Here is a 24983-nt window from a genome sequence, read left to right on the forward strand (position 1 = left end):
AACATTTGGTGAGCACCATAACCTCCAGGTTTAATGTCGTGTTTCTGAAAGCTTTGGAAAGTGTCAAAAAAAGTGTCACCATGGAATACCACAAAGCAGCTCGTCGCTTCTTGATGAAATTTGACGGGAGTAAAATCCTGTCCATTTTATTTTGTCCTGAATTTTTTGACATGTTGGGCGGAGACATGGACATGAGAATGGCCATGCTCAAGAAAAACGAATTACCAATCATTTACGACAACGAGTCTTTTAGCAAGTTATTTCGTGCCCCGGTAGAATTGAACCAAGGACTGAAATTGATGCTTGTGTACTCCGATGTGGTGGAGTACAACGTGGTGGGACACACTTCTGTGCCGTTACTGCGTATCATTCCTTTCAAAGTGGATTCTGCCACGACCGCTGACGAGGAAGGTGGAAACACTTACCACGTCCACCGCGAATTTGTACATCCTCACTATTTGCCTGTCAGTATGTCTTATTTGGACACGGTCAACATTGCTATAAAAGGAGATCTGGGACAAAATATTCCATTCACCAAAGGAAAAGTCACGGTGAAACTCCATTTTCGAAAACGGTTCTCTCACGACTCGTAAGTCATGTATCCAGTGTACCGAGGGGTTGCTCGACGGCAAGGACACGGTTTAGGAGATATGTTAAAATCGGCCTTTCGTTCGGTGGCTCCGGTGTTGAAACCGATGGTGACACGCAGATTGCACGACTTGAAAGATGCTGCATTGACACAAGGCAAATAATTTCTCCAAAATGTCATCATCGACAAACAAAACCCAAAAGAAGCCTTCATGAGGGCAGGCAAAAATGTCTTGCTGCAAACGGGTAAAGACCTTTTGGGCCGACGAGACACACCTATAAATGCCCTGCACGCTACCGAGTCAGGAATTCAGCAAGGACAAGGCAGAAAGAGACGACGAAGAAAACACCCTTTCACCAGACTTCACACTTCTAAAGCTAGAAAGGCAAAGAAAAGAAGAACCGTTCGAGACTTAGACGTTTTCGATCATTGAGAAAGAGAAAAAAATGATGCACCGAGAGTCTTGCGCTTGTTCCAAGTCGGAACTGGATCTGTTTGCCATGCCCCCCACCATGATGACGATGCAAGAATCCCAATGGGTGGAATTTCACCCCGTCTCCTCTTTGACGGATTCCGCTCCCATCGAGTTTGAAATCAAAGGTCAGCCCGAAGATTACATCGATCTGAATAGCAGTTACCTGTACTTGAAAGTGAAAGTGATCAAAACGGACAACACCAATCCAGGAGGCGATGCTAGAGTAGCTCCTGTCAACAATTTCATGCATTCCTTTTTCAGCGAAGTGGACTTGTACTTGAATAACAAACTGGTCAGCAGCAGCATGGATACTTACCCTTATCGAGCGTACCTGGAAAATCTCTTGACGTACGGAAAAGACGAAGAAGTGATCATGATGAAGTCAAGATGGCCAGAACAAGAAGCCCATTTAGTCTCCTGTTTTGCTACAGTCCTGGCAGATATAATGAAAGAATTGATCAAGGAAGAGTGCTATGGATGTCACAACGATCATCCCAGTCAAATTCAACACGACAAATGTCTGATGTTGAGTCAAGAAGAAAAATTGGACGAATATCTGGACAAAGCTTGGGATCACATCGAGATAGAATTCGTGTTGAACGAGTGGTATAAAGGCTTGGATAAACATTCTTCTCCTCCATTAACGTCTCTGGAGTGCCGTCGCATCGAATCTCTCTTGGACCAGAGTAAGAAGTCGGATCTAAACGCGTTTTACTTGTCAGACATTTTCAAGCAAAAAGTCAGGATCGAATTGATCACTTATCATTACCTGTGAAGAAAAAAAACACACAAATCAATGGATACCTGGGAATTTATTATCTTTTGAACCACAGCTCGTACACGGCTTCTTGGAATCCTGTCGTCTGTGCTGAAGATGAACTCCCTCATAGCAAACCTCAAGACCATCTAGCTTATGTGATTAACGCGGACGACAGTCATCTCCCAGGAACCCACTGGGTAGCCGTCTACTTTCCTCAAGAAGGATGTGTGGAATACTTCGATTCGTACGGGTTGCCTCCTCTGGAAGACGATATCATCGACTTTATGAGAAGAAATGCTCAGACTACCCGATTCAATAATGTGAAATTACAAGGTGTGTGGACAATATTGTGTGTATTTTCTGCATCATCGCAGCCTGGGTTATTCCTTAGAACATTTAGTGACTCATTTTGATCCTCGTTCTTCTTCTAGAAACGATGTGAAAGTAGATCAATGGTTTTGTGACCATTATACTTATCTTTTGTCTCAAGCTAGGAAACGTAGTGTCCATCAATGGCCTAATGACTTCCAACAGTGGAAATCACAATTTCATTCACAACGTTGTCAGCCTTGTCCAAAATAATGTGTGAGTTAAAAAAATGTTTGTGATTAGAAAAAAATGTTTGATGTTATATTGTTGGGTTATTGTTAAAAATGTTAGAGTTATTTGTTAGTGTTAAGTGATTTTGAATAACAACTGTTGTGTTTTGAAGAAAAAATGCCTTTGTGGTTTGTTTGACTATAGAAATCTTGATTCATGCTCTTTGACTTCTTACTATCCCTCTCATGACACTCATTGAACGTTCCGGCTCGAAAACAGTAGAGGGATGTTTTCCTTCACGTCCGCGCTTTGACTTTAAAGCCGGGGTAGCCTCCAGTCTAACCATCCATTGTCGACTCATCCTCCTACGAAGATGTGCTCCAAACTAGCTAAGCTAAACGAAGCCTACGTTAATTTGCATAGGGTCAGACACAGTCTGACACCGAAGCCAGAAGAGATAGAGAATGTGAGAATGTTAAAAGTCACTGAAGACCTGATAGAAGAGCTCTTCAGAGAAGAAGTGAACAGGGAGAAAGAAGAATGGACAGAGAAGTACAGACTTCAGAAACAGCAGAGAGAGCAGCAACAGCAGCAACAACAGCAGCAGCAGCAACCTGAAGCTGACAGAGGCTTTGTCGATTGTCGTATCGACACCAAAGAGTTCTTCTTCTCTTTCCGAAGAAGCAGACCTATCGTCAGAAAGTCTATCCTCACAGGGCGTCGCATTCTTAGAAACTAAAAGATTGCCATAGCAAAGAAAAAAACAACAGCCCTTTTCAGGGCTACCCAATACTCTAGAAAAGAAATAGCAATCCATTTGCCAATGTGTATATGTAGAGTAGTGTGAATATAAACACTGACTCTTTTTTATAGTGTGAGTGCATGTGTTTGTGTTCATGATTGTGTGTTTGTAAGTGCTCACGTACGTTTGTTGTGTGTTTGTAAGTGCTCACGTACGTTTGTATGGATAGTAGATTATGATCATGTTTTTGTTTTGCTGTTTGACGTGTGGGGAGAGTAGATTTGGGGTTTGATTTGATTGCGTTGCGTATGTGGATAGTATATTATTTGTTTAATAAAATTTTTTAGAATAGTGATGGGCAGTATAAAAAAGTGAGTGAGTGTTTCTTTTAGGTCCGCGCGTTGTTTGGTCATGATCTAGGTAATATCAATTTTGTTTTAAGGGATGTTTTCCTTCACGTCCGCGCTTTTAGTATAAATTGAAACTCGCTTGGCAGTCTAGCTACCCTGTTCATTCGGTAACAAGACAATGAATACCAGAATAAGCACACTTCTTGAACTCCAGATACATCTGGAATATGTCAGGCGCCTGTTAAATGAACTGGCAGTGGAGGCCATAGTAGAAGAGGGAAGAATAAAGAAGGAAGAGGAGGAGAGAAGACAGAGGGAAGAGGAGGAAAAGAAAATAGGAGAGAGGATGGCTTACAAGATACCAGAGACAGAGGATTGGGGTGCTGAAGCCAATCATCCTCCCTCTGCGCTCTCAAGAAAAAAAGTAAAAGGAGACTGGGGAAGAAGATGTGTGTGTGGTGCCAGGCCTGGAAGGTGCCATCATTAACCAGGTGTCACTGGAGTTTAAAAACAAACAGCCCTTTTCAGGGCTACCCCAATCTCTAGAAAAGAAATAGTAATGGATTTGCCAATGTGTGTCCGTAGAGTAGTGTGAATATAAACACTGACTCTTATGTGGTGTGAGTGTATGTGCTTGTATGAGCTGACGTACGTTTGTGTGGATAGTAGATTATTGGGCTTTGTAAGTGATCACGTATGTTTGTGTGTATAGTAAATTTGGGTTTCATTTTAATGCTTTGCGTGTGTGTATTGTAGATTTTGGGTTTGTTTATTGTTGCTTCAGGTATGTGGATAGTAGATCATATGAAATGAGAAAAGTAGGGGATGTTTTCCTTCACGTCCGCGCGTTGTTTGGTCATGATCTAGGTAATATCAATTTTGTTTTAGGGGGATGTTTTCCATCACGTTCGCGCTTTAACTATAAGAATCCACAGTGTTCGTCGTTCGCACCATTCTAAGGAATTAAAAAGGAAGATGGAAGTGTCCCAACTGTTTAATGATTTAAGGCATGTTTATTTTTGGATGGTGGATGGTGAATATGGAGTTGAAAGGATTCAAAGAGATTGGAAGTTAAGAACAAGTCTGCACTACGTGAACGAACTAAAATTAACCAGGGAGATGATAGAGGGATTAATTGAAGAAGAAGTAAAGAGATTGAGAGGGCTGATAAATCACCCTTGTGTCAGAGTGGTGACAATAAAAGAGACCATGGAGAAGGTAAAAGAAGTAAGAAGGTTCTTGGAAGAGATAGAACAAAGGTCAGAGTGGCCCTTTGTCAAAAGGAGTGTTGAACAATTGAAAAAAGGGGAAGAAAAGATGAAAGAGGTGATAGATGAAGAAGTGCAGAAAATAAAGTACAGGTGGGCAAAAGATAGAAAAGAAGAAGAAAATAGAAAGAAAAAGGAAGAACTAGAGAAACTAAACGCTAACTGGATGAAAATCCAACAGAAGTTCCGAGCCTGGGTCACCCAGACTGGATACCGGAAACAGAAAAGAAGAAGAAGAAAGGAATGATGCAAAAAATAAGGGGATGGATAAAGAAGTTAAGGAGTTAGAAGAAGAAGAAGAAACCCAAAGGCCCTTTTCAGGGCCACTTCTATCTCTCGAAAATAGATAGACTTTCAATTGCCTACCCCATTTTTTTATTTTTTTAATTTTTTTTTTAAAAGAAAATAGAGACCCATTAGGTCGGGACCCTATTAAAATAGGGTCCGGACCCTGTTCCATTTTCCCTTGTCGCTCAACAGTCCCAAAATATATTCCCCATGTTAAATTCCCCTTGTCGCTCAAGAGTCCCACGATTTATTCCCCATGTAAAATTCCCATCGTCGCTTTTTCTCTAATGTTAAGTTTTCCATTGTCGCCAGGGTACAACCCCCCCTATTTTAACATTAAAGTCCCATTGTCGCTAGGGTATCCCCATTCACTACTTATACATGTACCAAGTTTAAGAAATGTAAACCATGTCCTTAACGTTGAAATGTATAACAAACTGTGATGAATGAAAATTGTAAACACATTACATTTAGAACTTGATAAAAGAACATTGAATAGAGCTTGCAGCATCTTGATTAGCAATGATACGTAAGTGTAAATTGCAGTGGAAATGCCACTGCTATATTTAATTGATATTTAATTGATATGTGCGAAATGTCACAGAATACAATACTTTTTATATAAAAAAAATTGATTAAGATACCTGGTATGATTAAAATTTTCCAATCCACATAAAGCGATGTTCCAGTGTCACCTAATACGTTCCCCGTGTCTATTTTACATCGAGTAACCGTGCTGTTCCAGTCCATATTAAACTTATAAGAAAATGTTGCAGAGTATGTGGTACTGCATTCCCCTTCCATCTGAGTTGAAGTGAAGTTAAATGGAACAGGAGCAAATGTGTTGTTGCCACCTTTATTTGATTCAAACACAATTTTTCCGGCAGGATATCCTACTTCTCCAGTACAATTAATTGTTCCTGAAGATGCATTGTCTAATATCCCACTTGTTGGAAAAGTTACCATTTGCGGTACTTCGGGTTTTTCCTGCAAAAAGAAAAAAATATTGTGAAAGTCAGTGTTTGGTGACCTCTAATATTTAGTATCATGAAATAGTAGTTAATTAATAATTACACGTGGATCCAGAAACCTATTTAAGTGTGATGCAGAGTCGTTCACTGATAGCTATGCATTATATATTTTCATACTATTGAACTCTCTATCTTGTATTATTATGAGCAGTCATAAAATCAATTTGTGTGACATTTTTATTATTAAACGGAAAGGTACCATTAATAAAAAGTTCATAATTATACAAAAAAAGAAGTTTATAAGAAACAGTTCGCTAATGAGCAGACATGATGTACATGGCTTGCTCGATTTGTAAATTAATTTCTGATGCATACGCAGGACGCTGAGGTTCCCACGTGAAGAGAATGCACCTATAGTGCAAAAGTAGTCTCCTTTATCTGCGCAGGTCAGGTTATCAAACTCCGTATATACAGTTACTGCTGCAGAGTTTATCATACTTGTGTTCCTAATTCGTATTCCCATGAAACTGGTTGCACTTGTTCCATCGATGGCCAAGGATGCCACCTCGTGGAGTCCAGAGTTGGTTTGCCTTTCAATTTTGACACTCATTATATTCGTCATGTCTTTGGCAATGCATGTTATAATGTGTGATGATCCAATGTAGGCGGACGATGAGGATGGAACAAAGTATATATCTGTTGAAAGAGACAGCATATAAACATTACAAGTCCTTCTTGTTACCATATAGTTTACATGCCAGAAGCATCTGAAGAAAAAGAAAACGGAAGCGGGTCCAGGCATAAAACATATCAAACTTCAAAACATACCAAACAGCAAAAACAAAAGATATTTAATTGTACAGGATGATATAAAAGTGTTTGTCTTGAAGGAAAACCCAAACATGATAAGGTCAGGCCGTACGCATGATATTTGGTGAGAACAACCTTACCCAAATATCAGTTTGATAGTAGGCGTGGCTGTATTTATAAATATATAATATAAAAACTCAATTTTGTAGGCATTTTGGTATATAATTTATATGACAAAAATTGGTAATGTAGAAATGGCTCACCATGCACGGTTTGCTGTGTACTTACGTCTGCTGGAGCAGCCAGGAAAGACTTATACCTCTAGCCTCATATACTAGGCTTCAAACCATTCTCCCGTGCTTCGAAGTACAATTATACACACCAAACTGTGTACTTTTCTTTTATTTTATGTGTACACTTTCAGACGCCTATCAGAATCTACTTTGCTTGACAGAGACCATAAACGTTTATTGTTATTCTTACGTTCGTACACAATGATAATTATCTAGAAGAAAACGAAAGAAATTCTTCAATTAGAACGATTCCTTATGGAATTAAAAAGAATTTGTCCATCACCACAGTAGGAGTACAAATTAATATGTGGAATTTCAACAGTTATGAAAATAAACTAAATATTTGATGAGAAAAGTAATGAAGTAAGAGAGTTACCCACATAAATATACAGAAAAAGAATTAGGAAAAAGTGATATTGCATTGTACGTGATTTCGACCACTTTGACGTCCACCTATTTTCATGTCCGTATACGTATATCATAATTTGTACTTATTCAATAAGAACGAATCTAGATAGTGTATGTTTATGTTTACACACCTGGCTCCTCTAAGGTAATTGTTATTGCATCAGAATATATTTCGATTGAAGGGTTGCCTTGTGTTTTCGTGACACACCTAATACCACCTCCATTCCAACTTTGTTCTGGATAGATGCCTATTGTCCAATTCCCGATGATTCTGCAATCGCTTTTAGATATATCTGGCGAACCACTTACGCTGTAACTCTCAAAGTTGCCGCCTGGTAACATTAATTGCCAAAACATCGATGCACTAGGAATTCCCAGCTGACCGATACAGGAAAAAATTGCCTTCTGATCCTTGTAAATGTTGGATGGTGCTGTGATATTTGGTTTCTCGGGATTCACTGAAAGATGGCGAATATGCTGCCATAGAATGGGAGTATTTTCTACACAAAGCGAATTATCTGTTTTAGTTCAACATCGTATATAACCCATTGATGCAATGCATTTGTAGTAGCCAATTTTATTGTATATTTCCAATTATATTTATTGTCTCGAGTCAATTAAATAAACTTTACAATATTTAACATATCAAGAAAACGGTCAGCGATGGGGTATTTATTGCGATGTATTGACCAGCATAATTATAAAGATTAAAAGAACACGAATGGAGGTGTGTTTGAATTTTTGATCCTCCTTCTGTCTTATATACGATAAGTTCTGTGTTATTGTATACACTATTTCAACGAGAATTTTTTTTTTTCTGATCTCACAGCTGCACACTTATGTAAACGTGTATACATTTTTATGCTATTTCAAAGAAAGAAAGAAAAAGTATTATGCCTCACAAAAATCACAGATGTAAAACTAACCACTGATTGACTTACCTCTAATATTTATTGCTGCAACACTGGAAACAATTCCCCCGTAAATGCTGACATTGTATGCTCCAGACTGGTTGCACATAATATTTTCGAACACCATATTCAATTCTGCAGTGTCGTCTTTCACAACCAGATTGAGAAGTGCTTTAAATTGGTGAGAAATGGGGAAGTACGATTACCGCGCATTGTTTCCTTGAACTGAACTTTCGAAATTAATTCAATGACCAAGTCAAACTCATCTCCGCATAGTATCAATGCACACTTTATTGTGGCAGCACTGTTAATAACAGACTCTGCACCCAAACAAGTTATAGCTGTAAAAAGAAAATACTGAAATATTATTACAGGCTTTTTCCCCACATTTATTACCACACAGTGCAACCTGACAATTGTAAATGAGAAACCGTTGGTTTGTTCGAACATAAAGTAGTCATTGTTTAAATGCATGTACAATAGATCTGATTGTTATTCCGACTTCTTCTTAACTTAGCTCTGAATATTTATTTTATATAGTGCCAAATCGGTGGCTGCACGTATCTAATTACAATTGCGTCACAAGCTTGGGAAACCCAGATTACAAATAATGTTGCATACCTCTTCTGTAGTTTAATGATTTCCAAATATCTGATTTTATTAGCTGTGCTGATATACTGAATATTTTTAAAGAGCATGTAATTAAAATGTACATGGTGATAGCGACTGAATCGAGCAATAACTACAAAGACATCTCGATGTATGGTAGGTCATTCAGCGTGCGCCATTTTGACTGTTATTAGTGTTTGTGTTTTGCAAATTCTTATACATGTAAATTAGCTACACATATTTAAGGCATTTGCACAGGTTCCATCTGAATATCTTTCTTGGCTTTTGATTACAATGGACAAATCTCCAGAACCGATAAAATCAAGCCACCTCATTTATGTAGCATGTTCCGTATAACATATTTTCTTTGAACTTTGTCGGGGGGGGATGTGATTTCACTTCATATAAAGAAAGAAAAAGGTTATTAAACATCGAATTTTATACATGGCATATTGTAATTACTGCTTAGATGTCTAACAATTTTGCAGCAGACATCACCGGAGTCAGATTGCTGATTTTATGTAGCAGAAAACATGTGTCAAGGATAAACTCCGGTTGTTGGCCTGTTGGAATTTTGAATAAATATTAATTTAGGTAATTCTGGTGGTATATATGGTGAAATATTTTTTTTTAATCAATTATACATGTCGATGGCTGTGCATATTTAATAGATAAACACTGCTTAATATGTCATTTAAAACATAGTGTTCTATGAGATTCAAAGTAAAATCTCGAAAAAAAAACAACTTTGGTTGCATTGTATTGTTACACGCACACGGGTATTTACTTGACCGAGCGGTTGTCAAACCCTGGCGCGATTCTCGCTAGAAGTCATAAGTTTACCCGACTTTCCAAAGACTTCCATACAACCTCAGTTGTAAATGAGAAAGCCCGACGTGTCCATTCTATACCTAAATTTTCCTCTAATTAATGCAAGACCACAGATAAACCAAATTGCCAACTATCTATCAACCGTACATCTGCGTGTTTTGGCTTCATTATGTTTCCAGACCACCAACCGTTCACGCCTTAGAACATATATGAATACTCCCTAACAATGGGAACTATTTTAACTCCGCCACCTTAGGCCAGTCAATGTATGCTTTCCAGGCACATTTCACCGATATCACTGCACCATATTCGCCCACATGGCGACATAAACGGTGTCTGTCAAGTCCCTTTTTATTTATGCCCTTGTGTAATTTACCGGTTTAATACCGTAAGTACTGTCCTTGCAGTCACGCTACCAATGTATACCACTAGATTTTAATATGTACTCTTTTACGACAGGGACATTCATTCGGTTTTGGTTGGAATTCACTACTAGTGAACCAGGACATCATGGAAACATACTAACACTTCACTCCGTGACGTTTGCTCCTATTAATTAGCTCATTAGTTCGGGCCAGGAATATTTCCATGGCGCCGAATTCCAATAATCAAACAAGTAATCACACAAATCTAAGAATTGCTTAAAACCGGGCACTACAACCAAGTGCACATACTCTAAATTTACTACAGTATTATTCGTCTAATCAGCACATATCTTGTACCGATCAAAAACCATACGGACACATATCCAATGCATACTGCGATGTACGTTTCCATAACAAGATAATTCAATGTATGATCTGGCAAGTAGCCTGCACACATTCATCTAGATTTTCAATTTAATTGATATGTGACACCTAACGCTCTGAATTATTATTAACAGTGGAATCAAAATCCACATTCCCTGAAAAACACCCTTATATTTGTTTACGTATGACTTTAATGATTATTTAATATTGTATAGAGATGATGAACAACACATCTAAATATATTATACTGTTCTGCAATATATGCTATTTAAAGGTCTTTGGTGAGAATCAGCATGCTACGAATCCTCATAGAAAGCATTATCATCCTGACTAACATTTCTCTAACCATTTACTATGGCAGAAAACTAAACGCAGGCATCAACGAAAGTAAATTTTAATTTGACACATGGTACAAGATGGCCCATTTTTCATGATGAAGTAAAGTAGCAATCAACAGTTCCTTACATATGGCATGAATGATGGCTGCAGGCGAAAATTAATAATAATAATAATAATAATAACAATGCATGAGTTAATAGATAGGGTATTATACCATACACATTGTACTTATTATTTCGTTGATTTTAATAGCAGCAGAAAACGAGTAATAAGTTTTTAATATTAATTAGGGCGTCAAATGCAAGCAACATTGAGCTACCTTTGTAAAATACGTATTTACCATAAAAGAGCATACTATTTGCCTGTAAATATAGAAATAAATAGAACATCATGAAGTACAATCTCGATCAAAGTGACCTACATTTATATTTAATATACAGTTTTCAAATAATTTCTTCAGGTTTATTTTTATACGTAATATTTCACAATTCAGTCATCATCAATTTAAACAAATTAATAAAGTCAAGAGGAAATAAAATTCGTGTAGCTGTTCGTGCACATGCTCGTCTCTGCAAAATTGAAGGACAGCCTATATACAATCACTGGAGTTTTTATGAGATATGAAGAGAAAATAGTAGGTTTAATTCTTAGCATACTTTGTCTTTGCAAACACGATCTCTGCAATAATCTCTAATTTCATTATTGTATTCATGCACAAAACGTATTCGTTCACTTCATACCATCTTGCTCATGTAATTAAGTTTTAAATTCCCAGGAGCTTGCTAGCTAGAAAAGCCTATGGGTGACAGTTTCATATCAACCGGTGTCATACTTACATGGGCATGCGACCTGAGTCGTCGTCGTTGCTGAAAAGCAAAGTAGGGCATCGTACAATTTCTATCTGTGTGATATCTAAATATTTATCGATTGTAAGTTGGTTTATATATATATATATATATATATATATATATATATATATATATATATGTAAAGAAAGAAAGAAAGTATGTGTGAAGGATAAAAAGATAATTCAGCCTAACAAATATAAATTTCTGCAAGTTATTAGTAGCAATAATAATGATGTACTCTAAACATTACCTCAGGTATATATAACCTAAATATTTTTGTGATAATAATATCAAATACATTTCAAGTTATCGCCCTTTAATAATCAGCTGATGCTTAGTGATTTTAAACGCACCTGATCTTATGTCGTTTTTTATCTTTATCTGATAGACTAATGTCATTGTTTAGATACATTTTTACTTACGTTTAGTTGTAGTTATTGTTCTCTCTTGTTCACATCGTTTCATATCAGTGTAACAACATTCTCCATCTTTGCACCCACCATCTTTCACAAATGTTCGATTCCAAGAGCAATATATGTACTTCCCGCAATCATAGAATGGATATGGGTATGGTAAAATCAAACCCTCCGTCGCACCATAACACGTATTGCCTGCACAATATAAAAATAGGATGCAATTTTCAATAGCAGACAATCGTACAAATTGTACGAGACATTAGTATTACAGAGATATACAAGGCATGATGCAGTTGAAAAGTCGAAAGCTGTACGTTTGCATCGCTAGACTACTCATTGTATGTTTTCTTATTGGAGTTCATATTTAGAAATGTGTAAACATAACGTGTTTCATGTTGAGTTCATATTTAGAAATGTGTAAACATAACGCGTTTCATGTTGAGTTCATATTTAGAAATGTGTAAACATAACGTGTTTCATGTTGAGTTCATATTTAGAAATGTGTAAACATAACGAGTTTCATGTTGAGTTCATATTTAGAAATGTGTGAACATAACGTGTGTCATGTTGAGTTCATATTTAGAAATGTGTAAACATAACGTGTTTCATGTTGAGTTCATATTTAGAAATGTGTGAACATAACGTGTGTCATGTTGAGTTCATATTTAGAAATGTGTAAACATAACGTGTTTCATGTTGAGTTCATATTTAGAAATGTGTAAACATAACGTGTTTCATGTTGAGTTCATATTTAGAAATGTGTAAACATAACGTGTTTCATGTTGAGTTCATATTTAGAAATGTGTGAACATAACGTGTTTCATGTTGAGTTCATATTTAGAAATGTGTGAACATAACGTGTTTCATGTTGAGTTCATATTTAGAAATGTGTAAACATAACGTGTTTCATGTTGAGTTCATATTTAGAAATGTGTGAACATAACGTGTTTCATGTTGAGTTCATATTTAGAAATGTGTGAACATAACGTGTTTCATGTTGAGTTCATATTTAGAAATGTGTGAACATAACGTGTTTCATGTTGAGTTCATATTTAGAAATGTGTGAACATAACGTGTTTCATGTTGAGTTCATATTTAGAAATGTGTAAACATAACGAGTTTCATGTTGAGTTCATATTTAGAAATGTGTAAACATAACGAGTTTCATGTTGAGTTCATATTTAGAAATGTGTGAACATAACGTGTGTCATGTTGAGTTCATATTTAGAAATGTGTAAACATAACGTGTTTCATGTTGAGTTCATATTTAGAAATGTGTGAACATAACGTGTGTCATGTTGAGTTCATATTTAGAAATGTGTAAACATAACGTGTTTCATGTTGAGTTCATATTTAGAAATGTGTAAACATAACGTGTTTCATGTTGAGTTCATATTTAGAAATGTGTAAACATAACGTGTTTCATGTTGAGTTCATATTTAGAAATGTGTGAACATAACGTGTTTCATGTTGAGTTCATATTTAGAAATGTGTGAACATAACGTGTTTCATGTTGAGTTCATATTTAGAAATGTGTAAACATAACGTGTTTCATGTTGAGTTCATATTTAGAAATGTGTGAACATAACGTGTTTCATGTTGAGTTCATATTTAGAAATGTGTGAACATAACGTGTTTCATGTTGAGTTCATATTTAGAAATGTGTGAACATAACGTGTTTCATGTTGAGTTCATATTTAGAAATGTGTGAACATAACGTGTTTCATGTTGAGTTCATATTTAGAAATGTGTAAACATAACGTGTTTCATGTTGAGTTCATATTTAGAAATGTGTAAACATAACGTGTTTCATGTTGAGTTCATATTTAGAAATGTGTGAACATAACGCGTTTCATGTTGAGTTCATATTTAGAAATGTGTAAACATAACGCGTTTCATGTTGAGTTCATATTTAGAAATGTGTGAACATAACGTGTTTCATGTTGAGTTCATATTTAGAAATGTGTAAACATAACGTGTTTCATGTTGAGTTCATATTTAGAAATGTGTAAACATAACGTGTTTCATGTTGAGTTCATATTTAGAAATGTGTGAACATAACGTGTTTCATGTTGAGTTCATATTTAGAAATGTGTAAACATAACGTGTTTCATGTTGAGTTCATATTTAGAAATGTGTGAACATAACGTGTTTCATGTTGAGTTCATATTTAGAAATGTGTGAACATAACGTGTTTCATGTTGAGTTCATATTTAGAAATGTGTAAACATAACGTGTTTCATGTTGAGTTCATATTTAGAAATGTGTGAACATAACGTGTTTCATGTTGAGTTCATATTTAGAAATGTGTAAACATAACGCGTTTCATGTTGAGTTCATATTTAGAAATGTGTGAACATAACGTGTTTCATGTTGAGTTCATATTTAGAAATGTGTGAACATAACGTGTTTCATGTTGAGTTCATATTTAGAAATGTGTGAACATAACGAGTTTCATGTTGAGTTCATATTTAGAAATGTGTGAACATAACGTGTTTCATGTTGAGTTCATATTTAGAAATGTGTAAACATAACGTGTTTCATGTTGAGTTCATATTTAGAAATGTGTGAACATAACGAGTTTCATGTTGAGTTCATATTTAGAAATGTGTGAACATAACGTGTTTCATGTTGAGTTCATATTTAGAAATGTGTAAACATAACGTGTTTCATGTTGAGTTCATATTTAGAAATGTGTGAACATAACGTGTTTCATGTTGAGTTCATATTTAGAAATGTGTAAACATAACGTGTTTCATGTTGAGTTCATATTTAGAAATGTGTCAACATAACGTGTTTCATATTGAGTTCATATTTAGAAATGTGTAAACATAACGCGTTTCATGTTGAGGCAACATTATAAGAAAACATAGACACTTCAAAATCTATTCAGTTAAATGATGAGAGGAATCTTGAAAGCTTGTTAAACAATACCATAGTTTACCACAATGCATCCATTTACATTAGCATAAATGACCACGTTTCATAACTTTCATAAAGAACGATCATTTATGCAAGGTGATCTGCAAGAATAAATAAAGCAAGTAACCGGTTTTTATTGGCGTTTAATAAATGTGCACATATAATACTATTTTGATAAGTTTATGCCATGCATCCCCATGATACGTTTTTGAAAGTTTCTGATAGCCCGGAAATAGAATTAGAGGACTCCGCACCAACAGGCAGCAGGGGCGCATACTAAGAGACATAAGGACAGCATGCTACAGCTTAAGGAAAGAAGAATGTACGTTCAGGGCAGAAAGGGATTTCTCAATATTCAGTTGTACAAAAAATCTGGTGCTAAGACGTAATCATCTAAATGCATGCTAAATCTAATATAAAAACAGTGCGAATTCGATTATAATGAATATACCTGGGACGAGGAGAAGGACTTTATCATCAAATGGTGCCGATTCATTAGACAACGTATTATTATTTGTGGCAACACATCGCATAGTCAAATTATGTAGGTCGGTTGTAAATTTATTGAGGTAAAACTCAAATTTATCCACTCTCTCACACTCAGTTACATTGCCCGTGATCATCTTGGAAGAAAAAGGTTGGGCCTCCTTAAAGTTTCCGTCCTTGTTGAATAGAACAGTAAGATTTCCTCCAGAATAACCCACGTTTCCCTCACAGACGAAGGGGTCGCTGTCTTGATTATATCCATTACTTACTACGACCACCGGCAGTTTTAACTTGGGCTTATCGGGCTTTCCTGTAACAAGTAATAAATACCCTTTTAGAGTCCCAGTTGAAAATTCAAAGACTACAATCTTGAAATATACTCTTCTCGTAAAAATGGTATCATATTAAGACTTGTAGTAGCATTAATAGTACTAGTAGTAGTAGTATAAGAAATAGTAGTTGTACTTATCTCTATCGTTGCCATTAAATATATACGATAATGCAAGCATTATATATAATCGAATAAGGTTACATAATCAATTGTATTAGAAATTTCGAAATTCTGGACATCGTGAAAACTGAAGGTAATATGAATGATATTTTTTTGCAATTTCGTACTAATATTTAAACCTTCTCTGTATTCTGACATGCATTATTCACTCAGGAACATGCAAAAAATGTGACATAGCATGCAGTTGACATATATGCTTCTAATACTTCTAATCTGACAAAGATACCAAATTCTGAAATTTCAGATATTACTCAAATATTTGATGATATAGATTGTTGAAGAAAAAAATCGTACCGTATGTTTTAGAGATTTCTACATTTAACAACCTTAGTTTTATCTGCACTTTAAAAGACTGGCCCGTTATAATCTATATGATTATGCTTATTTTCTCAATGTGCCAGGAACTTCTCCTTGGCTTAAAGTGGTTAATAAATAAAGACAAAGTACTTGATTTAAACATCGTCCAAATGAATTCAAATTGCACCTAAATATATTAATCTTTGTAGTTTGTTTTTCTCTAAGAATGATGATCAAGCATACTTTTAAAGGGTCTCAGAATCCATTTGGAGTGTGGACAACCTCAATATTTGTATTCGGCTTCCACCCCACCCGCATCAAACACTCAAACTTCAGCGAAGGTTGCTACCAGAAAAGGTATTATCCCTATTCAAATATATACTGAAACAAGAAGTCTCTGTATGACTTCATTCAGAGCAAATAGAGAAGGTTGCATCAATGCAGATCGTTTAATTGAATGTGCTTTTATTTTCTTTCTTCTAGAAGATGGATTGCAAACAAAGCATGCCAGAGTGAAGGCAATTTTGATCATTGGATGATACGAATGGAGGAGGATGTATAAATAAGACCGATTGTTTTGTTACTGGATGCGTACACTACATTATTTCGCTCTCAACACCTTGGCAATGTGACGAGTTAGATCGGATAAAGTCGTTCAGATTTTAAGATGAACCTAATACAGAGCCGATGTATGGACATTGAAGAGAAATATATTCGGTTTTTATTGTGATGAGCATATTTTCTGAAGCAGAATAAAATGTACATTTCGTACTACAATCTGACACTATACGAACAAAACACCGTAGGATTTAAATAGGTTTAAAGTTAAAAAGACGATACCAGTATATGTTATGTTGATTTCATGTACATCTGATTCCAGTCTTGATGAGTTGTTGTAGCCAATAACGCACCGAATTCGAGCACCATCCCACATGTCTTCGACAAGAAAATTCATCACTAGAGTGCCCATATTACTGCAGTTCTGGCTATTTCTTGTTAGCGTTATTTTATCATACTTTGAAACGTTTCTGTCATTGAACATCACTTCGATGTACATATCCCGCTGTGGCACTCCCTGTTCTCCAGTACAGAATATGGTAGTTTCTGCGTAAGCCACGATCGACTGTGGCAACTGGAGAGTAGGTATCTTGGAAGGAACTGAAATATATTGAATATTTTTCTTCCGACAAAAGATCAGTCGCAGGCTTATATACGCCACCAATGATTAACCTAAAGGAAATATATCCTTTATTGAAAATGGGGTTTTCCTAAAGAGGAAAAAATATTTTTATTGTTTAAGAGGAAATGACATTATTTGTCTGCCAGAAATGTTATTAGTGGTGAATATATTTTAGATTAGATTAAACTTTGGTTGAACTATCATTATGTATGACAATTGCGTTATGCAAATTCTAAGATTTACAAAGGCATGTCTATGCCGTACATATGTTACAAATTGTTATGTAAAAGAAACACTGTTAAACTGTGATTATAGTATTCATTAAGGGGTGGGGTGGGACTGAAGGCATTACTTATCCTGCCATATATATGTAGCAACATGCTATATAGAATAAAGAAGTATAAGTCAAACTTATATTACCCTTCAGTCTTAAAATTGTGTGATCGATGAAGCTTTCTCTGTCCAGGTAAATTATATACTCCCCGGTGTGGTTGCAATTTGTCTTGTTGAATGTAAGAGTCACCACCGCTGCGCCATGTGAAACCGAAATTTGTATGTCTTTGTCGTCTGACTTCAGAGAAATATTACACGAAATATTGACAGTGCTGAATAAAATCTCTTCAGAATGTTTTATTGAGAGAGAGAAAGAGTTGTCGCAGAAAAGGATTTCACAGCTGATCGACGCGCTGTCTCCTTTGTTGACTTCCGTATCTCTGCAGTACAGGACTAAAATTGAAAAAGTGCGTTTCTTCTTGAGTCATTTATACAAGAAAGCAAATATCTACTCTAAATCAACAAAACCAGGTAAAGCAAGCTCCTGATGTTCACACACACACACACACACACACACACACACACACACACACACACACATATACATATATATATATATATATATATATATATATATATATATATATATATATATATATATATATATGTAGAGAGAGAGAGAGAGAGAGAGAGAGAGAGAGGATATAATGATTCGGTTCCATTAACCTCGACTGATCCTTGCCAAATAACAGAAAGAACAAAATTAACTTAACAAAATCAACTGAAGAAAGAAACGTTTAATTTTTCAAAACACAATCTAAAATGCTAAGATATACCGTTTATGATACAAGACCCTAATACACTTAAGACTAATTAGCAGCCTAACTAGAATTGTTTGCATGCGATCATGAATTGAGGTTTTCTTTATTTTTCTTTAAATTAAAATTGTTGGAGAAGAATATAAACAGCCGTATTGGTTGTTCTTCGCATTATGCAAGTAAAATAAATTATGCATAACAATAATGACATTATATACATACATGGACACTTAGCTGAAACAGAAATAATAATAATAATAATAATAATAATAATAATAAGAAGAAGAAGAATACACTCTACTTTTAAATCGTTGCCTTATGGTGCCACTATAATTTATTAATTTTTTAAATCATGAAATATTAAATAAAAAAGTGACAGGGGCAGTAAGACTAGGTAAGATTTTCTTTTTAAACGTTGGAAGATTACCTTCTGCTCTAAATCAACCAAACTATCCTCCCGTGGGTAAGGCAAGGGCTTCATGTTGATATATATATAAATATATATATAAATATATATATTTATAGAGGATATAATAATTCGGTTCCATTAACCTCGATTGATTCTTGCCAAATAACAGAAAGAACAAAATCAACTGAACAAAAGGAATATAAACAGCCGTATTGGTTGTTCTTCGCATTATGCAAGAAAAAATTAAACATAAAAATAATGACATTATATACTTACATGGACACTTAGCTGAAATAGATATAATAGTAATAATAATAATAATAATAATAATAAACTCTACTTTTAAATCATTGCCTTAAGGTACTACTATATCTAAATAATTTTTTTAATCATGAAATATTAAATTAAAAAAGTAGCAAGGGCAGTATAACTAGGTAAGATTTTCTTTTTAAACGTTGGAAGATTCTACTAATTACGAAGCAGTTCTATGGTTCGCTATAGTAATTGAACTTATCATAGATAGACGTGATATTGGATACAGGACTTCAGGAGGTAATGAATCTTCGAGGAGGCGGTCATATTTCGATGTCATGCATGTACGCACAGAATATAAACCTGCTTGTATCCAAAAATAATCACTAAGATCATTAGCATTGACAGGTACACATCTCATGTAATTTGAAAATGCATCAGCCCGCTTTTACATTAGCTGATTTTTGAAACAGAGAGGCATGTGTATTGACACGAGAAAACACAGTAGCTGGCATTGCAGAGCAGACCCTAACCTTCGTTTCACAATCCGCCTTCTTTTACTGTATGATTTTTGATTGCACTGGAAGCCGAAACCAAAGTGCATGCTCGTTCGGAAAGTACCCATTTGACAATGTGGGCAACAGTTGTAGACATCAAAAAGAAATTACAAAAACGGTACTCTTATATTTAATACAATTAACTAACTAAATAAAAAAAATACATGTCTGCCATTAAGAACAAATAAAAATATAATTTTAATTGAATTTGCGTCAAGGGTAAGTTGCAGCACATGTTACAGATTTAAGTAGTTATATTCATTAAGGATGGTAGTATATAATACTAGCAACAAGGATTTACTTATATATACCATCTGTTTCCTTATATATTTCTAACCTTCATTATATGAAAAGTTCTTTTGCCGAATGTATACGCTGATGTTTCGCCCTCTCCATACTAATATAAAGAGGCGCAAAACACAATTTCAACATTTAAAAAGCATGATAATACGTGATATGAAATTAAATCGGTTTATTGGGTCTTTGGTACGTTTACATATATCAATATATACAATATATAGCCATTTTCGTTCTTATAATGATTTCCAGCAAGAATTATATTTGGTCAAATTCGGTTGATTTTCTTTCTTTTGTAGGATTTATTCGTATCAGTTACTTTGATTTTGAATTTAATAACAAAGCAATAAGTAAATACATGTTTGATGCACGTTTCGGTACTTGCTATTGATATTCATTTGCATTTTCAGTCCTGAAAGAAAGGTATCGGCAGAGCTCTAAAGCACCTGGGCACTTTCTTTGATTTACTGAATTGGACATTTTATGATTATTACCTCTGTGTGAGTGTTTATCTATCTATCTATCTATCTATCTATATATCTATCTATCTATCTAATTAATTATCAAACCAGTATAACAATATTATACCTAATTGTAATTGCATTTATTTCACTTTAATGTTTTACGCATAATCAATCAGTATCGATGGACTGGATTTCCCGCTTGCGTTCGTGTATGATGTATCCTACAAGAATAATTTATCTATGCCTTGTTTTCTACCAGAGGAATCCAGAATGCGTATTTAGAGGAAAGTTAATGATTGGGGTGCCAAGCTATTGAATACGCTATTCACGAATGTCTGTATTAATGACTATGTGCCCTTATTCGTGAGGTGTTTGGGATTGGTACGTGTAAGCAGAAATACGAGTGCCCCAAATCTAAAACGCAGTTTCAAGTCTCTTTAAGGATGAACTGTAATTATCTATATGTATACACTATTTTACATGTGCTAGTTAATTGCTGTTTGAAACATTTAAATAGACACGCATACATTTTATGCAAATTTCTATTTTTAAACCATTAATAATTTGTCAAATTGCTGTTGTGCAAAACATTTGATATCTGAAATATTTATTAGATGCCCTTGAGAGTAAAACCTCGTGTTGGTGGCAGCAAGAGGATATAGTAACCAAGACTGTTTAAAATAAATTATTAACAAGCTTGCGTAATCAATTGACCTCGGTGTTGCAAGGACATTGCAACATTACATACTACAATAAATTCGTTACTTCCTTTTGGACATTTTGAATTTTATTGTATATTGCGTCGATGACTTATTTTATAATCAGATATGTATCTCAAATAAAATTCAGAGTTACACTTTCAAATTTCCTTCTAAAATGTATATTAAATTATACAAGTATATGAACAACAAATGTATAGTTATCATTAAAATGTGTGCATATTTTTAAAAGTATCGACAGACATTGTTTGCTTGCGATCTTATATTTTTTAATATAACATTTCCTCACGCGCTGTTGTGTTGCTATGACGTGATGATGCACATACCAAAACATCATTGCTTATGTTGCTGAACGACAGGGAACAAAAATCACGTGCAAATTCGAAATATATGTAGAGGGACATTGAACATTCATTTTGTAATAATTCCGATTTATTTATTTATTTATTACAGTGTTTATAAAGTTATTGGTCTATATTCTTTAATGTTTATAAATCTCGTTTGTATTTAAATGGACGAACAGGTAATGCAAAAAAGGGAAAATTTAAACCACTCACCTGCTCGGCACATTCCAATATTGTCATAAAAGCATTGTCCTTGCTGACATTTTCCTAGCACATGTACACCGGACTTGCACGTGAGAAACAATTCACGAGCACTGTAAGGATGTATAATATCTGAACCATCTGAGACACCAGAGCACATATCAGCTGCAAAAGTGAGGGAAGAAATTCAATGATTTTTCTTCCACACTTCTTTGAGGTCAGAAATATCTAGAATATAGGATCCAAGATAAATATATATGTAAGTTTAATCAACATATTCATCTTTTACCATGTTAAAGATATAGTTTATGAAGTTATTTCCAATAAATTATTATTGAGATTCTCAGGGAAAAGACCGTTGTATCACACAAGATCCTCGTCTGCTTAGACAATGCACCGTAGCCAATAGGCTACAGGTGGGCTGGTAATAACTTCACGACAGTTTTGCTTTGTAATTTTGTTTTCGATTTGACCTATTGAGTGTGTTCAGAAGGTACCAGATACATACAACGTATATTTATATTATTCTATTTGATTAACGTCTTAAAATAACTCACCTACAATTAAAGGTTATATAACGAACTAATTTATTCAGGATGTGTGGATAATCCTTTTATACTGAAGTATCTCTAATATTTCTTCAGGATATATGAAACCTGTATCACATGTCTGATTTCATCAGGGTTTATTTATGAACGGTTGATTTCAAAGTTGTAAAGAATGTCATAATCACGTAACTGCACACAACCGAAAAGACATAAAAATATATTGCCTTCAAAATGCTGATCATAAAAGGGGAAACTGTTAAAAAGACTGACATTGCACTTACTTATAATCGTGACTATACCAGAGGACAAATCTTATTTGAATATTTCTTTTAAAGCATGATTCCATTTAGGTACTGTTAGGAATATATTCCAAATTTTGAAATGGTATGTGTACACCACAAATTCATTCTTTTGTACAAAGGACGATGAATCATTCCATTCAGTTTTGTCTGTATGAAAAACGCCACAAGAGAACCTAATGCAAATTCTATTATATTTAAGTACATAATCATCATTACTATATCTAGCCAGATTTATCCGTTACATCACGGTGCAAAAAACCAAATTCACTTCTTTTCTATTCCTTTCGATGAAAATTATACAGAGCTATAATAGTTTGATGACTGTAAGCATTACATTTATTGTAAATGTATGATTTTTCAAATGTTCCAAACATTACATCGGATATCTGACTGTACACTACAGATTACCTGGAAGTAGCTGTATAGTTTTCTCGTCTGAAACCAGGAGAATGTCATTTTCTACATTCATCAAATTGTACATAACCACACAACGTATTTTTGCGTTGTCCCAAACTTGAGTAAATTTTTCGTTTGTGTAAAATTTAAATATTTGCTTCTGGACACAATCTACGATAATATTCTGTCGACTCTCGCCATAGCCTTCATAGTGATAATAAGTCCCATTTCTATTCACTTCTGCTACTAGAACTTCTCCTGGAGTTTCCACTTCCGCTTCGCATACAAAAGGATACTTGACGCTGTGGTATTGATCTCTAATCATAATGTCTGGAAGCTGTAATGTAGGTTTCTCTCGTTCTCCTGGCATGAAGAAAAAATATTAGTTATCTTTTTTTTAAATAATCAAGCTATGATATTTTAAATCTGCAAACATTTTCCAGTAAAGTGGCAAGAATTGAGTTTATATTCCTAATATATTTTAATACTTGTATGTGTACTAAATATAAACGCCATGATCTGAGCAAATAGCTATGACGATGTACAGGTTAAGTGGCTACCTTTGTCTCTCAGCAGTGTACAAACTTTATTTATTCTCTTGCTGACTCATGACATCCCGGATTACATGGATGTTTACCCTTGTCTCTTTATTCAGTCTACATTTTTTCAAAAATCTTTGGTATGTTAATAAATATTCTTCTCATAATTATATATTAGAAGTTTTGTAAGATCATCTTGAGCTTAAATCAACTAAATATGTAATTTAACTTGATTTCTATCTTCACAAATATTTGAAATCCATCTATAATTTTGAACAGCATTGAGCACACCTATTTTTTATGCAAATTATAATTTGCTGCACTTGGAGATAAGAGCTTTTCAAATTAGATTTGAAGAGGGGACACATCAAGAAAGCGGTGTTTTCTTGATTTAATAAATACTTACGTTTCACAGTTGCAGAATCAGAAACCGAGCCACTTTTACAGTAGTACGTCCCTTTGTCATCCCAGGTCATGTTCAGAATGAATATGAACACATAAACGTTGCTTTCAGCAAAGGTTTTATTGACAGCAAAGCCCGTATGAATGATCCCATTTTCATTATTCACCAAACTGATGACATTAACTTCCGACTGACTGAGTTTCGATACGATGCTGATGTTCAGATTGCCATTCCAACCGGTGACGTTGCACGTGAGTTGCAAAGGTGTACCAAGTAAGGACGTATAATTATCTTTGCTAAAAGCGATAGCTGAAATGATATAATGTTAACAATCAAACCCGATTTAGATTTATACGATTTTTATAATTGAGTGAATGAATGAGTGGGTGAGTGAATGTGCGTTTGTACTTCTGCGTTATAATTTGCATAAGTAAATTAGTAATAGGAGTGCTTACCCATGATAAAATATTCACAGGACCATGAATGTGTCAAAGTTAAAATAATACAATCTCATACGGTAATCGGTCAGCACACACACACACACACACACACACACACATGCAGCAGCAGAGGTGGCGAACAGACCACTTGCTGGAAGGTCCATTTTTAAAAACTAAGGCTTCCTACGAAAACGAAAAAAAGGGGGATGAAGATATCACTGTTGGAAGGTTCATTTTTGAAAACTAAAGCTTCCTACGAAAACGAAAAGAAAAAGGTCAATAACGTCAAACTGTAGTTTTTTTTTACCCGTCTGGACACTTAGTTGAGGTCGCGCCTCCTCTGCTGATATAATTAGATCATTATTTATATCAATAATGGAACCTGGTGCTGAATCTTATACAGCTAGATTAGCTAGAGAAAGATTGGA

General features: G+C 34.9%; 1 protein-coding gene across 1 annotated transcript; it reads right to left on the bottom strand.

The window, feature by feature from the left end:
• Positions 1 to 5922: 5922 nt before the first annotated feature.
• LOC149798506 (uncharacterized) lies at positions 5923 to 24188 on the bottom strand. Its single transcript, XM_089957107.1, has 9 exons — positions 24119 to 24188; positions 23186 to 23536; positions 21940 to 22092; positions 15571 to 15915; positions 12204 to 12392; positions 11770 to 11799; positions 7626 to 7952; positions 6359 to 6679; positions 5923 to 5999 (listed from the first exon to the last, which is right to left on the bottom strand). Exons 1-9 carry the CDS (start codon positions 24186 to 24188, stop codon positions 5923 to 5925), a joined length of 1863 nt encoding a protein of 620 aa, XP_089813233.1.
• Between the last annotated feature and the right edge of the window lie 795 nt (positions 24189 to 24983).

The sequence above is a fragment of the Sinohyriopsis cumingii genome, chromosome 5, assembly GCF_028554795.1.
Source record: "Sinohyriopsis cumingii isolate HCF-2022 chromosome 5, ASM2855479v2, whole genome shotgun sequence".
NCBI classification, from domain to species: Eukaryota; Metazoa; Mollusca; class Bivalvia; order Unionida; family Unionidae; genus Sinohyriopsis; species Sinohyriopsis cumingii.

Bases quoted from the DNA above. Each gene is read 5' to 3' on its own strand.
- LOC149798506 (XM_089957107.1), bottom strand. From the start codon at position 24,188: ATGACCTGGGATGACAAAGGGACGTACTACTGTAAAAGTGGCTCGGTT. The intron at 23,537-24,118 runs GTAAGTATTTAT...TCTTCATGCCAG, and splicing joins TGATTCTGCAACTGTGAAAC to GAGAACGAGAGAAACCTACA. The intron at 6,000-6,358 runs GTATGCATCAGA...TTCTTTTTGCAG, and splicing joins TGGGAACCTCAGCGTCCTGC to GAAAAACCCGAAGTACCGCA.